Raw genomic sequence first — 15,736 nt, forward strand, 5'->3', positions numbered from 1 at the left:
TTAACTTAGGCCTCTGGAGGATGCACCCAGCACCTGGATATGTTGGTTTGCAGCAGTGTTAACTCCAGCTGAGGTGAATCCTTTTACTCTTCCCACAGGAATTAGAGGTATTTCAGAAGAGACAACCACCGGAGTTCACAACCTGTACAAGATGAAGGCCAATGGGACCCTGAAAGTGCCAGCTATCAATGTTAACGATTCTGTCACCAAGGTAATGCAGCTAGAGCCCTTCTCTGTTCTGCTGTCTGACCAGTTTGGTGTTGGGATGTTGTCATTCCCATGCAAGTATTCCTTCTCTTACTGAGCTGTTCTTGACCTGGTACTGAACAGATTTTCACCGTATCCTTGAAGTGAGCCCACGAGGTCTCTAATGGGACATGCCATTGTAAATACCCTGTTGTCAGAACATCAGGACATTGTGTGTAAGGACATGCATTCTTCTGCATTTTAATAATATGAAAACACCTTTGGAAGTCATGGCTCCTGGGGTGCAGTCAGTTCCTGTGGCAAGGGGCATGTCCTCACTCTGAGTAGCTTAAAGCCCACAGGTAAGTGGCAGGTACCAGCTGGAAAAGAGTGTGAACGACATGAGCTTGTGGCTGGTGAAGGTCGGTTGATCTGACAAGGTATCTCTGCGAGCAGCGGTTGCAAAGGATAGGGTAGGAGGTATTTATTCCCTGCTTAGCTGTATTACGGCTTCCCAAGACCAATCATGGTGAATTGAGGGATGAGGGGTGAATTGAGGGGGAATGGTGTTTAAAGGGTACTAGTGCTCTTGGATGGAGATGAATTATAGTGGGAATTTCAAATGCACTTAAGGTTTATGTATCTGGATGTCTTTTAAATCTAGTTGCTAAATCTATTTCAAGTTACCATACTAACATTATCCTGTTGGCCATGGCAGTTCTCACTATTTGGCCTGCTTTCCCTGCAGTTTGCTGTCTGAAGAGTATCTCCTTTCTGCTCACAAAGATACATGTGGCATTTTTGTTTCATATCGAGTGGGCTGGAATCCATTTGATCTCAGAAGCAGCTTGTTTCTCTGCATCCTTTTCACCTAGATTTGTACCTCCTGCATAATAACTATTAATACTGTTTAGTAGATTTGGAAATTCAGATGTTGAGTGGATTTGGGTTGAGCTCACTTTATTCTAGTGCCAAACAAGTGCTTATTTTCAAGTACTGTTTGGTATTTATGTAGTAAAAGATTTGTACTAACCACAGTTACAGATCTCCAGGAAGACACACAACTGAGCTGGTAAATTCTGCTCTCCCAGTTTGATATTTTCACTTGGTGCCAAGTTCCTATAGTAGTATTTGGAGTGAGAAGGCAGGCAGCATCCACTTCGGTTCTTCCCTCCTGCCACTCAAATGTATTTTTGCGTGGGACATATGTCTGCATCTGGCACTCTGCTGCTTTGCCTGCGTGGGAATGCACAGACACCTGAAAGGCTTTGACTGCGATTGGGGGATTTGGTGATGAGGAATCAAATCTGACCGTGCTGTTTCCCTCTATAAGAAGGCTTATACTGCATGGAAAATCTACTGGAGGACTAGAAAAAAGGACTACCAACTGGCACTATCTTTGGAATTTGAAGGATAGGTAACATAAATTTTCTGAAATATTAATGGCAAATCTGCCTGTGATAAGACTTACAGGCACTGAGTCAGGAACCTCTGGATCTGGAGTATAACTTCTTACACATTAGTCCTTGGCCAGCTTCCGAGGCTTGGGGCGGTCGGTGTGCCACTATACTTGTAACTTGCTTGGATAATGCATTGGAGTTAGAGCTGCAACATTTTTATGTATGGACTTTGCATTTTTTTAATTATAAAAATTTTACAGTTGTAAGCTGTATATTGAAACCCAAACTCTAACATCCTACACGTGCTAGATGGCACCAGCTATAGCTGCAAGGTAGGTCCCATTTGAAAGATCAGTGCCCCTACTCACATCTAGGTATGTGGTCTTTAAGATTGCTTATAGCAGACAGTGCTACCTGTGTTAAGTGAAAGCAAGAATGATTGGTGACCCTAGGCTGTAGAAAGCACAGGGCAGGCTTTGAGACCAGAATTTTGCTGTGAATGGCAGGTTCTTTATACCCTTGCCTTAGGCAGCATAGCACAACTTTGGTAGCTGGATTTTTTAAAATTCTTGGCTTCTGTAACTCTTCAGATAATCAAATCTGTTTATACAGCCCACCCTCCCATCCAAAACAAAGGGCCCAAGGAGAAAAAGAGGAAGCATTACAAAAATCAGTACAGCAATATGTGTTTCTGAGTTTAGGAAGATGTTCAGGTGGAGTACTGTGACATCTGACTTAGCAGAGGAATTTTGATCTGGAGGTCTGGCCGTTAAGCTCATGTGTTAATGTTACAGTAGGAGGATGCTATGCGATGGGGCATTAGGAGATGAAATCCAGGGGTTCTTGGTTGCAGTGACCAGTATTATGAATGGCTACTTGCTGGATTTTTCTAGATCTGAGCAGTGGTAAGGTCTGGCGGTGTTGGTGTTCCTGGGGGAAGACATGATTTTGATCTTCCTGGGCTGCAGGAACCAATTTCTCATGGTTGATGTGGGCAACTTGCTGCTGCTGCAGGGTGCATGTGTCTTGCAAAGATAAGAATATGTGCTAACTAATTGGCCAGATATTCTGCTGGTGTGTTTTGCCTACCTGTGGCACTTGGTTCAGTTCCTTGTCTGATAAACAGCAGCAGAGAACTGCTTAAGAAACTTGGACCTACCTCTGTATGCAAGAATTGTTTGTGCTTTTACTTGATAAATTCAGGTTACCTCTAACAAGCTTTTAACATATCCAAGCCCTAGTCAGTAGACAAAACATTTACGAAATGCTTCTCACCAGGGGTGTGCTGAAGCCTGTATCTGGTATAACTATAAGGATTGAAACGGGATAAATAAAACCATCAAACCAGGCTACGTTCTTCCCATCCCTCACTGTGGTTAAGGTATTTAGCTGACTGTCAGCCTCCTGGTTTGTAGTACTGTGTATAAATCCATTTTTACTTGAGTGACTTTCATCTGTTCTGAAATTTCTCCTTTTTCTTCCTCAGAGCAAGTTTGATAACCTTTATGGTTGCAGAGAGTCCCTCATCGATGGCATCAAACGTGCTACAGATGTCATGATTGCTGGAAAAGTGGCAGTTGTGGCAGGTTACGGGGATGTGGGCAAAGGCTGCGCTCAGGCCCTGCGGAGCTTTGGAGCCAGAGTCATCATCACTGAAATCGATCCCATCAACGCATTGCAGGCAGCCATGGAAGGTGAGAACTGAAGGAGATGTAGAAATTAATGCATTTGATGGGGTCTCTGCATGTCAGTGTAGAGCAATAAATGATAGTTGGCCAAGAAAGCTTCAGTGGGTTTCAGCCATGTCCCTGTTGAGGTAGAGGTGACTCCAGTTTAACTGTAGGAATTCTTTCCTCATGGTTAGGGAAGTTAGTATAGGCCTTGAAGACACATTTGGAGTCAAGGATATAGAGACCATACTGGGGTAAGGCTCCCATTTCATAATGCTGGAAGCCTGGTTTTGAATGGGTTCATTATCTTCAAGTTGTGCAACTCTAACCTCCAGTGTGGGTTAAGACTTTGCTATAATATCTCCCCAGTAAAACACCAGGCCTTACCTTCAGTAGATATTTTTGGAGAGCAATGCTGTGCTCTCTGCCTTTCCAGCTGTGCTCACGGCATGCTCTGGAAGCTGTGCCCCTTCTCTTCTGTGTGTGCCTCATGTAACTGCTTCTTAGTACCAGTTTATCCCATTTCTATTCATACCTGACTAGAACCTGCAGGTGGTGTGGGTGCACTTTCCCTTGCAAACTTGACCCCTTGAAACGTGCTGTGCCACATACCACACCTATGGATGCAAGACATTGAATGTATAGATCTACAGATTGGAAACAGGTGAGGAATAGAAATTTTTATGCTATGTTGGTATTTAGTAAGACAAGTATGTCCCTTGCATCCTCCATAGGTCAGGTGTTGGCACAGATTTCTCTTACTCATTCTTTCTCTGTACTTTTCTACCTGTAATATTGTAGCCCATTTTTTAATAAGTGCTGATGGTTGGGTAGAGGAATAACATTTTCTCTTTTCAGGTTATGAAGTTACGACCATGGAGGAGGCCTGCAAAGAAGGCAATATCTTTGTTACCACCACTGGCTGCACTGACATTGTTCAGGGCAGGTATGATCTACCCACTTGCTTTAGTGAAAGAACACCTGTACAGTTTTTTTTTTTAAATATAATCATAACTTGTCCGCAGTGTGGTGAGGGTTAGCACGCAGTCTCATTTCTGGATGTCAGAATTTAGCATCAGTTTAGTTAGAAATTGGGGCTTTGGTCTTTCAGTTCTGTTGGATGTTGCCACATTGCCATTGTTCCTGTCTTACAGCATGTAATGATGGAGAAACAAAAGGTGTAGGTGGATAGGTAGACTTCTGGAGAATGAGAGTGTCAGGGCTGAATTCTGTGTTAGGACAGATAAATGTGAACAGAAGAAGAGGTAGGTAAATGTTGAAAGTGATTCCATCTGTGGGTACACATAGCAGACTTGAATATAGCCTGTTCTCAAATGGCCCTGCAGCTTTTTTGTATCACTTCTTAGGTCTCAATTTATAGCCCCTCCGCTCTACACCAACTCATTCCTATCTTTGCCATTGTGATTATACATGTTGTAGTGGAAGATCAGATTAAGTGGGAGGAGATAAGGCAATTAAGTCTCCAGAGATGTAAAACTGCTGGAAACTTTTAAAGTCATGAAGAAAATTATTTCTTCTGTGTAGGAAAGAGAATAACTGCAGGTATTTCAGTTTTGACCAATTAAACAGAACAGTTCTACTTTCTATACTGGGAAAATATTTTCTCTCCAATAACCTCTTATATCCTTGGGAAGTGTCTTTTCCTAGAAGCTTGAGAGTTGTTTTTTCCAGTAGACTTCACATGTCTGGAAGATTACCAGACCCACACATCTTGTGAGAGTCAAATGCAGTCAGTGAGCCAGGGGCTTTTCATTTCTCCTTGAGCAGAGCTGTGGACCAGAGCATCTTCTGGTGCTGAAGAAGAAAAACTTTTTTGTGCATTAACTTCTGATATAACTTTCTTTTTGCAGGCACTTTGAGCAGATGAAGGATGATGCCATAGTGTGTAATATTGGCCATTTTGATGTGGAAGTTGATGCAAAGTGGCTGAATGAAAATGCAGTAGAGGCAGTGAATGTTAAACCTCAGGTGAGACAGCCCTTGTACAAGCTCTCCTGCTAGAAAGAAGCAATAGCTACTCGGTGTCTGTTTTCAGAAACGGGGGTATTTCTCTTCAGGTACTTCGTGTTTCTAGCTTTCTGGGGAGCCAGTGTTGCTCTGGGCTGATTAGAATGCAGATTCTGCTCTGCTTTTCCCCGATTAACCGGGAACAAGCTGCCCTTCATATTCTTGTGTTGGTATTAAAGCAGTTGTTTCCAGTCAGTGTCTGAGTGTACAACATGGTCTCTGACGAGAGGTGCCTGGTATGGATGCATCTATCTCCATGTGTTCCTGCTTCCTTGACAAACAGGACCTTACCCCTTAGTGGTGGCTGTGTAGACAATTAATTGCATCAAGTTCATTCTGTACAGGAAGTCAGCTTTGTTTAGGGTATGGTGAAGAGGTATGGAAATGGGCTTTCTTTGATAGCCCCCAGCTGAAAACAATGCCATAACTCAGTTTCAAAAAGCAAGTTAGATGATGAATACAGAACAGACCATGAGGGACTGTATAAAACTTCTTAAGAACAGAGCCCATGGATTGCCTGGTGGCTGATCTGAATTTCCTCTTAGGAAGCTGCTTGCTCTTGTACCACTCTGCACCAGAACAATCTTGATCCTGGTGCAGGGTGCCAGAGTGAATCTCAAGGGAATGTATTCTGGGATTCTGTCAAGGTTTGGAAAAACTCGCACCTCTTTGTTTTCAAAGCATATTTTTTTTTTACTCGGAGATTCAAGCCTCAGGAAAGCCTATCTGGAGCTCTGCCAAACTCAGACTTTTCTTGCAGACTTAGTGGCTTCATTTTAGAAACCTGTGTAGACCAGAAGTCTATGCGTGGGCAGACAAGGCGAGATGTTTTATCCTTGCTCAGCTTTCATTCCCACCATGTATTTACTTCAAGCTATGGCTGTAGCTACACAGGAAGATAGGGATCTAAAAACTTTTCAGCTGCGTCCCCTAAAGCAGAGAAACAAAACGAAACTAAATCAAACTGTTTTGTAACATCAGCGTTGAGGGAGAACATCACCTAAAGCAAACCAGGCTTTGTCTGACTTGGCCTGGGACTTCTAGTTACCTTTTAAAGAGGGAGTGTGCATGCTGATATCAGGATTCTGGGACAGATTTTCTACTTTTTTAAAAACCACACCCCCCAGCATGTGTCTTAGTAGATCTCAATCTGCCCTCCAATTTTTATAACTCCCCTGTGGCTTATTGGCCACCCACATCAAACTCTTATTAAGCAGTTGTGAGAGTCTTTTCAGTGCCTTGTTTGCTGCTGGGACACTCTACATGGGCTCAGCTAGGTATGAAGTTATACCTTGAAGTTCTCACTACATTCAAGTCTGTTCTTGCTCATGGCCTTAGTGTGGAGCTGACTTTGCTCAACAGCTCTTGTCCTAGAGGAGCCTGCAGCTAGCTGCTTGCTTTCTGGTAGCTTGGGTTTTAAAACTAAAACTGGGACTGCTCAAAAAGTAAACATCAGAGGCTAGACTGGATTTTATTATGGTAACATACAAACTACTTGCATATGGCTATTGAACATGGCTCTTAAAGTCCATATGAAAAATTGTCACTGTTGGCAGAGGTAGTAGTCCCTTTTTCTTTTTGTACTCTGTGTTGAAGGAGCCAGTCTGTCACAGATGTATTAGGTACAATGAGATGCAGTCTTGTCCAAGGTATGAAAACTAACAAGTTTCTGTTTAAAACCTGAGTATTACCTTCTCAAAAGGTAATCGTCCCTCTGTACTCAGCACTGGTGAGGCCGCACCTTGAGTACTGTGTCCAGTTCTGGGCCCCGCACTTCAAGAAAGATGTTGAGGTGTTGGAGCGAGTCCAGAGGAGGGCGACCAAGCTGGGGAAGGGTCTGGAGGGTCTGACCTACGAGGAACAGCTGAGGGAGCTGGGGTTGTTTAGCCTGGAGAAGAGGAGGCTCTGAGGTGACCTTATTGCAATCTACAACTACCTGAAGGGAGGTTGTAGTGAAGTGGGAGTTGGCCTCTTCTCCTGGGCAACTAGCGATAGGACAAGAGGACACAGCCTCAAGCTTCGCCAAGGGAGGTTCAGGTTGGACATTAGGAAGAATTTCTTCTCAGCAAGGGTCATTAGCCATTGGAAGGGGCTGCCCAGGGAGGTGGTGGAGTCACCATCTCTGGATGTGTTTAAGAAAAGACTGGACATGGCACTTAGTGCCCTGGTCTAGTTGACATGGTGGTGTCAGGGCAATGGTTGGACTCGATGATCCCAGAGGGCTCTTCCAACCTGGTTGATTCTGTGATTCTGTGAAAGGATGGAATGAGGGTCAAGGTCATCCACATGGTTTAAAGCTGAAGACCTGCCTCCTACCCTGAATCTCTCTGGTCTGTTATAATAACTGCTGCTGTTGCAAGCAGGATGTTCAGAGGGATGCAAAGGAGATACCTGCTCACAGAGCTCTGAAAGTAGCTGCCCAGCATGCTGTGGGTGCCATGGGTGTGTTTGCTTAAAAGTCATTAGCTAAAGTTTGTAAAAGGCGTTTCTGGCAGCCGTAACGGACCACCTCTGTCTCAACTTGATGCACAGATGGCTGAAGCTGAGAGGATTTACTGGGGGAAACAGCACTTTACTCTTGGGCTGTTCTTGTACTTTTCCTTGCCCATCTGCTGGTTACCACTGGAGATGGGATGTACCTAGAGGTCAATCTGATCTTACGTGGCCATTCCACATGTTTGAAGTGAGGATGGCCTATAGATGTGTACGTTGCCAAGCCAAATAAAAGCTGGTCCCTGACTCAGGTTAGTACTTGGGTTTTGTTGACTTCTAGCAGTGAATCTGAAGCCCTGTTAACTAGTTTAAGTCTGCAGTTGGACTCTGTATTGGTGTATTTAATGCTGTATGTAGCTACACTGTGCTAGTGGTATACCCCTATGCTCCATTCTGTGTCCTAAAGACTTCAGACCTGCATGACAAGGTAAGGAGGTGCCTGCTGTGCAGGTGTTACGTGGACAAATTCTGCTGTGTAAAAGCTTCATTATTCTTCATTTTTGTTCTCTGTGCCTGATTGCCACAGGCAACTGAGCAGGAGTGGACTAATACACACCCTAAAAGCTTACTCGTTTCGAAAGGGGGAGAGGCAGGACTGGGAGGCAAAATGTGACTTTAGAGCCCCAAATTTCATGCTTGAAACAAATTAAAAGGCATTGAGTAGACAGTTGCTGAAATTGCTTAACTCTCCCAGGACATCCATTAACTTTTGGTTTAGAAACAAGCTCCCAGGAGGTATCCTGCAGCTTCTGTCCCTCACCACCTGCCTGGGAATTCATCTGCATGTGTTGGGACCTTTCCCAGGGCAGCAGTGAGTCATTACAATAATTGATAGAATTGCTGTTACACTGAAATCTGGGAAGGAAATTTTCAGTTTGCCACTTAGGCCATTGCTGGTTTCTCAGTTTTGTTGCTCAGATTCATCAAAGGAACACTTCTGTGGTCATCTTGTCCCCAGTCTTTTATGAGCCTCAAGGAGAGGTCAGTCCTGTGTTAAAGGTGAGATCTTGCACTTATCCTTAGAATAACATATGTTTTTTCACGTCGGTGTTCTGAGTGAGGTATCCTATGTCTTATAATACCAAGTACTAACTCTAAATATTCAGATTTTTACTAAGACCTGGCAGCTTTTTTCTATATCCTGTAGCAGGGAGGAGAATATAGTACAAGATCAAAAATCTCTGACCTCCTATGAAGACATCTGTCTCTTGATCAGAGGATTAATACCAGAGCTGAGAGTTGCTAGACTTCAGCTAGAGGTACAGAGTAATTGTAAAAGTGTCCAACATGGTAGTTTTCAGTTACCATATGGCCTCCACTTACAAGTGGTGAGCTGGTGTAAGAAATGTTTAATACTTGGGAAAGGAAAACGTCTCATTGTGCGATTCTCACCCGTCTGTTCCTTTCAAAGAACAGTTAAGGAGGAAATAGGCTTATTATAGAAAAGCTGGCAGGTTGTTTTGAGTATGGGTTTGCACCACAGTCCTGCTCAGCTGTGTTCTGGTGTTAGTCTGACGTATAGCACAGGCTCAACTCTAGGCAGGACGGAAAGGTCAGAGTGGGATCAGAACTGAAAATAAGTTATTTGTGTATCATGTGGGGAGGGAAGTGCACAGCAGTGAGAAAGTCCAGAGCAAGCTAAATGCCAATGGGGAAAGGGAGGAGGCATTTGTGGAAGTGTGGAGATGAACTTACTGCTTGGATAACTTGAATTCTACTTCTGTAGCAATTTCTTGAGCTTATAAATCAGCCTGTTTATATGCCCATAGATGAGGTGTGTTTCCATAGTACTGACTTAAGCCTCTGCTGGTACCACTACTATTTTGTATTTATTTCTGTGCAAAGACATTAATTTGCATTCTCTGTGTTACCCTGTGCATTGGATGAGTCGTGTCAGTGGATTGCCAAAGGTATGTGATTCCATGCACAAGCCAGCAGCTATCCAGGTGCAACCTATGTGGATATTATATGGATTTAATATTTTGACGCCTAAGCCACCCTATTCAGACTTCCAAACTGAAATGCAACTTAACTGCTACCTTGTAGTAGTTTAATCTGTATATATAATGTTTAATATAAGTAAAATTGTAGCTGTTCTCAGGGCTTTTTGTGTTTTGCTTTCTGGCTGCTTCCTCCTTTGTTTCATTACTTCCTCCTATAATCTTATGATAGCCCATACGGTATTTTTGGGGTGGACTGAGCACTGTCACTGGTGGTCCACAATGGAGAATCAGCATCCATAAGAAATATTGCAGCTGCTCAGTGGAGAGCATTCTTACTAACCCTACCTTGCTATACTGCTCTTGGACAGGAGAAATTAAGAATGTTATTTAGGGCTTCTGTTTGAGGTGGTTACTGTCTGCATATGTTGTGCTGAAAACATAATAACCTGTTATGTGAACCCAAGAAGTAGAAAATAGTGCTGTGATTGAAGCATAGCTGGGAAGACAGGTGGAGACACAGACCTGCTCTGAAGGCAAAATACCCATTCTAGTAAAATAGTTTCTATTGGTTTATGTGTTACATCTCTGCTAAGGACCTGCACAAAGATTTTTTTTCAGAAGACTCTATTGTTACAGTTAAAGCTTCATCCCACATGGCTTTTAACAGGGCAAAGCTTTAAGAATAAAACAAAGTGTCATGTGTTTTGTTTCATATGAAATAACTTTTGAGACTAGAAGTATAAATACAGCTGTGGGGAGGGACCCTTTTAGGTCTTTCACAGTTGCTGTGCTGTGACAGCATAAGATAAATGGACTTGTCTAAAGCATTAACTTTTGTCAAAGTTGGTCATTGATTATTTTTTAAGTCTTCCCAAAGGTTTGCTCTACTCCCAGGTGCCTGGTGTGACATGAGCAATAAATACCAGTGAATACTGAATATTCTTGTAACTTACAGGCCATATTGGCATTTCTTTCTGGGCTTTAATATTGTAACCTCCTACAGGGGTGAAGACAGGAGAGAGAAGAGCTAGTGACTGGTGGAAAGGAGAAGCAGAGTTAACTTTAACATTGTAGGAGCCCAATCTGGCCCAGACAGTTGATGCACATATTGACATTATCTTCTGGATTGTGTGGGACTCTCTCATATAGCTGAAGACCTGTCTACTTAGCCCATCTGAGATTTGATTCTGTGTGCAGAGTCTTGTTGTTGCCAGCATAGACTGGAGATCAGTCTGAGTGGAGGATCATGTCTTTGGCCCCCCGAGAGCAAAGGAGGGTACACCAGAAGCTGGGCCAGCTGTTTATTGTACTGTAAAGCATTGGTCTTACAGAAGTGGGAAGGGTTACAGGGGAGCAGCTTCAGCAGGCTGAGGACTCTGGCTCTTCCCCCTGTGGTAGATGCAAAGGCACTGGACTGTTGCATGCAGAGGTGTTCACTCTTCTCTCCTGTCTCTCCACACCAGTTCTTACATTTAGGCATATAAGAACTGCATTTTACTGCTAGCAGCATGCTCCCCACCACAGCCACCTGAGACAACATGCACGTGGGAAAACCAGAACTGGATAACTGCTTAAATATGAAGCAGATGCTAAGATTCGTGTTGTGCGAAATCCAGAAGAGCTACAGGCTTTGCAAACACTCTGGGAATTGAGGGAGGGGTGTCTCAGTTGTAATCAAAGTCTGTGTTGCAAGCCCACTGCTGAATTGTTGATGTGAGAAGAAAGCCCACCAAGCTCTGCATGATTTCAAATGCTCTCTTTCTTCTGACATCGCACTGCTCCTGCTTTTTCCCACCCAGGTGGATCGCTATACCCTGAGGAATGGCCGTCACATTATACTGCTGGCGGAGGGCCGACTGGTCAACCTGGGCTGCGCCATGGGTCACCCTAGCTTTGTTATGAGCAACTCCTTCACCAACCAGGTGCTGGCACAGATCGAGCTGTGGACCAATAGTGACAAATACTCTGTCGGAGTCCATTTCCTGCCAAAGAAGGTGAGTTAGAATAGCAGAAAGATGCAAGCTGGTGAGGAAGCCAACTTCAGATGTGATCATGTAGATTTGTTTCGTTTGTGCTTGAGTTAATTTTCCTACTGAATGATGTTATTGCAAGGAGCTTCTGTGCCTCAGTGAATGCTTGGCTTTGGTCGTACTGAGCCTAAAGTGGGCTGGTTTTGGTGGCTAACCTGTTGTGCGAAACTGGGACTTGTCTATCACACGCAATAGGAATGTTCAGTCACTTTTTGGCTTGACCTGGGGCTCTTCCCTAAGATGCTGGGCAGCCCTGTGCTGCCTCAGGGTAGTCAGGGAGTTTCTCCCAACCAGCTTGTTCCTTCTGCTGAACATCAGCATTGACAGCAACCTTTCACATGCCTATTCAGCAGCAAAGTCTAGTGGGGCAGAGATGAAGCTGGAGTGAAACTAGGAATCGCTTTTACTGTTGTTGATAGTCTGGGTCCCATTTGCACCTGAGCAGAGCTTATTACAATCTGGTCCTAATAGCTTCACAAAATACTAATGACAGATTCCCTCAGGTTTCCCTTTAAACTTCTCTCTGCATTCTTTGTTCTTGGAAAAATCTGCATCATGTCACAACTTGCAAATTTCTTTTGTAAAACTAACCTGGTATTAATTTTCCAAAACAAGCCTGAGAATTTGCGACAGTCATTGAAAGAGATGCTGGAGTTAAATCCCACTGCCTTTGGGCTACAACCAGGTGTGAGACTAAATGTGAAAATACTTTTCACTTGGGAAGTAAATGTGTATGTTTGGGCTTACTTATGAAGTGTTTGGTGAAGGACTTAAGCTTCCAAAACCATCCGTTGATGATCAAGCAAAGCATACCAGAAGTACAATGTAGGAGTTGATCAGCAAGCTGACATATAATCATCTTCAAAGGAAAGGTTTTGTTGACAATTCTCTTGAAAATAATAGTCTGATGTTACTAATAAAATGTGGCTTCGTCCTCTTCCTGAATAACAATTTTGAGTAAGCATACTTGAACTGGGAATGAGAAGTAAGGCCCAGATCAATTAGTTACAAATGGAGTTGCATGTTAGTGGAGCATATGGCAGTGATCTTTTCAGGTTCATATGCTGTGACAAAATGCTCTTTTTGCCCTCTGTGCTTTGTAGAGAATTTCAAAGAACAAAGCAGTTGCCTTGTCAGACCCAACAAAAGATGGGCAGAAGAGCTTTATCTGGTAATTTTCTGGCTAGTATCTTTCCTTGTTCTGTCTATAGCTTTGAGGTCGAAATGTAAAATTTAAGAATTACCAAGTACCTTACATTGCACTTTCTTTGACTGCAAGAATATCGCTTTGATGATCAGCTATTACAAACATGCACACGTTTCTGCAATGTGTGTTCCCGGAAATCTAGACAAACTGTTGTGTCCATGTTCTTGGCACCAAATCTGTCCATCCTTATACTCAGCTATGTGATTTTTAGGTAAGAATGTCAACTTACCTTCATCTGACTTTGTGGACGCTTGCTGGAAGTGCACCTATCAGACCTTCACATGTCAGTCTAGTCAACCAGATATACATTCAATTTTTAACCCTCTTTTTTTTTCCTGTCAGGATCTACTAAGCTTAAATACTTGTTACTGTTTGAAACACAGTCCTTCCAGTTAGCTTTTCTTTCTTTTGTGATTTTCCTGACTCTCATGTAGTGTTCAGTAGCTTTCAAGGTTCATTTCCACATTCCTCAACCACTTCATCTTATGTTTTTAATTGTCTTGTACATCTTTTGGCTGTGTTGGTTCTCAAGAGACGTTGGCAGCTCTACTATGAGCAGGTTGAGCTGCAGTGAATTATACTCTGTACAGATGTAGCTTTTTACCTGGTTCGTTACAATGGGATTGCTTCAGAGTAGTTGCTTGTTACCACACTCCATTGGAGTGGGAAATCTAAGACTAGTTATTGAATCCTTTAGGACATGCTGGTTCACACAAGCTGAAGATCTGGCCCTTGATTGTTTTGTTGATTTATTGCCCTTCAAATATATTGTAACCTTTCACATCTGTTTAACTAGTATGGGGGAAATATCGCCAGTCTTTCCTGTGCTGCTGGAATTTAGACTTGCCTTATATCTGCTTCCTTAGCAATGATTACTTGTGTTTTGCAGGAATACAAATGGTGGTCAAACTTGTCCTCCTGTTGTAACTCTGCAGCACCCAGTCCCTTCTTAGTGCTGTCCCTTCTGTCTTTGAATGTCCTTTACGACTGTCCATTCCCCTCTGACATAACTAGTTTGCCATTTTATGGTTTGTTTTCTGAATCTTCTGTACCTATCTCCTGTAGCACTTAACTGTCTTCTAACTTCACACATTTTTCAATCCCTTGAGTTTGCATGTCTGCCTGACACCTCTGGGATAAAGAAAATATATCAGCATTTCTGAGCCCTATGTCCTACAGCCCATCTTGGCTTTTGTCTTCATGAAGATAATGCCAATAGATACTAGTGTTCTTGCTGAATTAGTGATTCTGTAATGAATTTCTTAGTACATGTACCCCTAAGATGGGATATTTGGAAAGGAGATTTTTTTTTTTTCCAGTATTAGAACTGATCTAAAATTCTAACATGATAATCTGGTATGTCCATGTGTCTTTGTAGTGGAAACATGACTGGGGCTTTACCATTCTACCAAACTGGATATTCTTATCTCTGTATAATTTGATATCTGTTATTTACTTGTTGGATGGATGAGAGTGTGTAAATGAGATTGAAATGGGCTTTATATAATAAAAGTTGTCTCACTTAAGCTTGACTCCCTCAAAAGCATGGGGCTTTTCCATCTGATCGCAGCTCTGTACTCAAACCAGATGCCTGTGCACTCAAGCAGATGAGGTATGTTGGCAGGAAAAGAGCTGTCTCACTGTTCATCTGTGTCAGTCTGTTACGCCCTCCTTGGGGCTGCTATTGGTTTTCACATATTAATTTCTCACTATTGACTGTGACTTCCTGAACTTAACAGGACGCTGTTCTGCTAATATTCTTATCTCAATGTTTTGTTTTCCAGCTGGATGAAGCTGTGGCTGCTGCTCATCTGGATAAACTGTGTGTGAAGCTGACGAAGCTGAGTGACAAGCAAGCCAAATACCTAGGCTTATCAAGAGATGGGCCATTCAAGCCAGACCACTACAGATACTGAGCAGGTGGCACTACCCAAAGACCAAAGTGCAGGGATACAACCTTCCAAAGCTTGTGTGTGCTGGTCTTCTGAGAACAAGCCCTTTGCCATACTCCTCTCAGTGCTGCAGAACCCCTCCCCTTACCAAGGGAGCTTCAGGTCCTTATTTATTAGTGAAAGAGGATCACTCTGACTCTTGGAGTTAGAAATGGTTACTTAGCTAATGTTATGGTGAAAAGGATCCTGTGCCCCTTTTATTGGCTCCTAATGTCTCAGTAAGGGGAGCAGGACAGAACATTGCTAAATTAAAATGTATAGTCTTGTCAAACATGTGGCTGATAGCCTCTTTGAACAGACTAACCATTAAGATGGGGAACGGTTTCTACAGGGAGACGCTTTTTGCCATGCCCTGCTCAAATTAGATGAATCCTATTAGGAGGCTGGCAGTGTCAGGCTTCTCTCCACAAAGGTGCCCTAGCTGAAGTGCATGTTGTGAAACTGGAGGAAGCAGGGAGCAGTATAGATTGCTTGGTCTCTTTCCTATAAAATCAACTTGATCTCCTGCTTGGAGATGAGAGCTGCGTTGTTTTTTCTGGGTTAATTTACTGGGTTTTGGTCAGAACAAAGACCCTTCTATGCTTCTTCCATACCAACTTGAGGAGGGTGTGAGGCATGAGTGACTTCTTTCAGCAGCCTTCTGATGTGTTGTGAATGGCGGAGAAGCCACTGAGGGGATGGTTAGGTTTAGGGACCTTGTTTGATCCTCTGAAAACACCAGCAGCACACTTCCACCCCCAACTTGATTTTTCTGCGTTGTCATGTCTGCTGTATCTTGTTTGTCACTGACTCAAAGTGCTTTTATTAAAGATCTGACTGTGGCCTGA

At 43.1% G+C, this 15,736-nt stretch overlaps 1 protein-coding gene across 1 annotated transcript in view; it reads left to right on the plus strand.

Moving 5' to 3' along the window:
- AHCY (adenosylhomocysteinase) overlaps positions 1-15,736 on the plus strand; it is a 28,863-nt gene extending 13,127 nt beyond the window's left edge. Inside the window, exons 5-10 of the mRNA XM_068419613.1 lie at positions 99-211; positions 3,073-3,280; positions 4,115-4,202; positions 5,128-5,245; positions 11,520-11,714; positions 14,742-15,736. Of these exons, the coding sequence (XP_068275714.1) occupies positions 99-211; positions 3,073-3,280; positions 4,115-4,202; positions 5,128-5,245; positions 11,520-11,714; positions 14,742-14,873 (854 nt within the window). The 3' untranslated portion in view covers positions 14,874-15,736. The remainder of the gene's footprint in view (positions 1-98; positions 212-3,072; positions 3,281-4,114; positions 4,203-5,127; positions 5,246-11,519; positions 11,715-14,741) is intronic.

The sequence above is a fragment of the Nyctibius grandis genome, chromosome 28 (assembly GCF_013368605.1).
Source record: "Nyctibius grandis isolate bNycGra1 chromosome 28, bNycGra1.pri, whole genome shotgun sequence".
Lineage (NCBI taxonomy): Eukaryota > Metazoa > Chordata > Aves > Nyctibiiformes > Nyctibiidae > Nyctibius > Nyctibius grandis.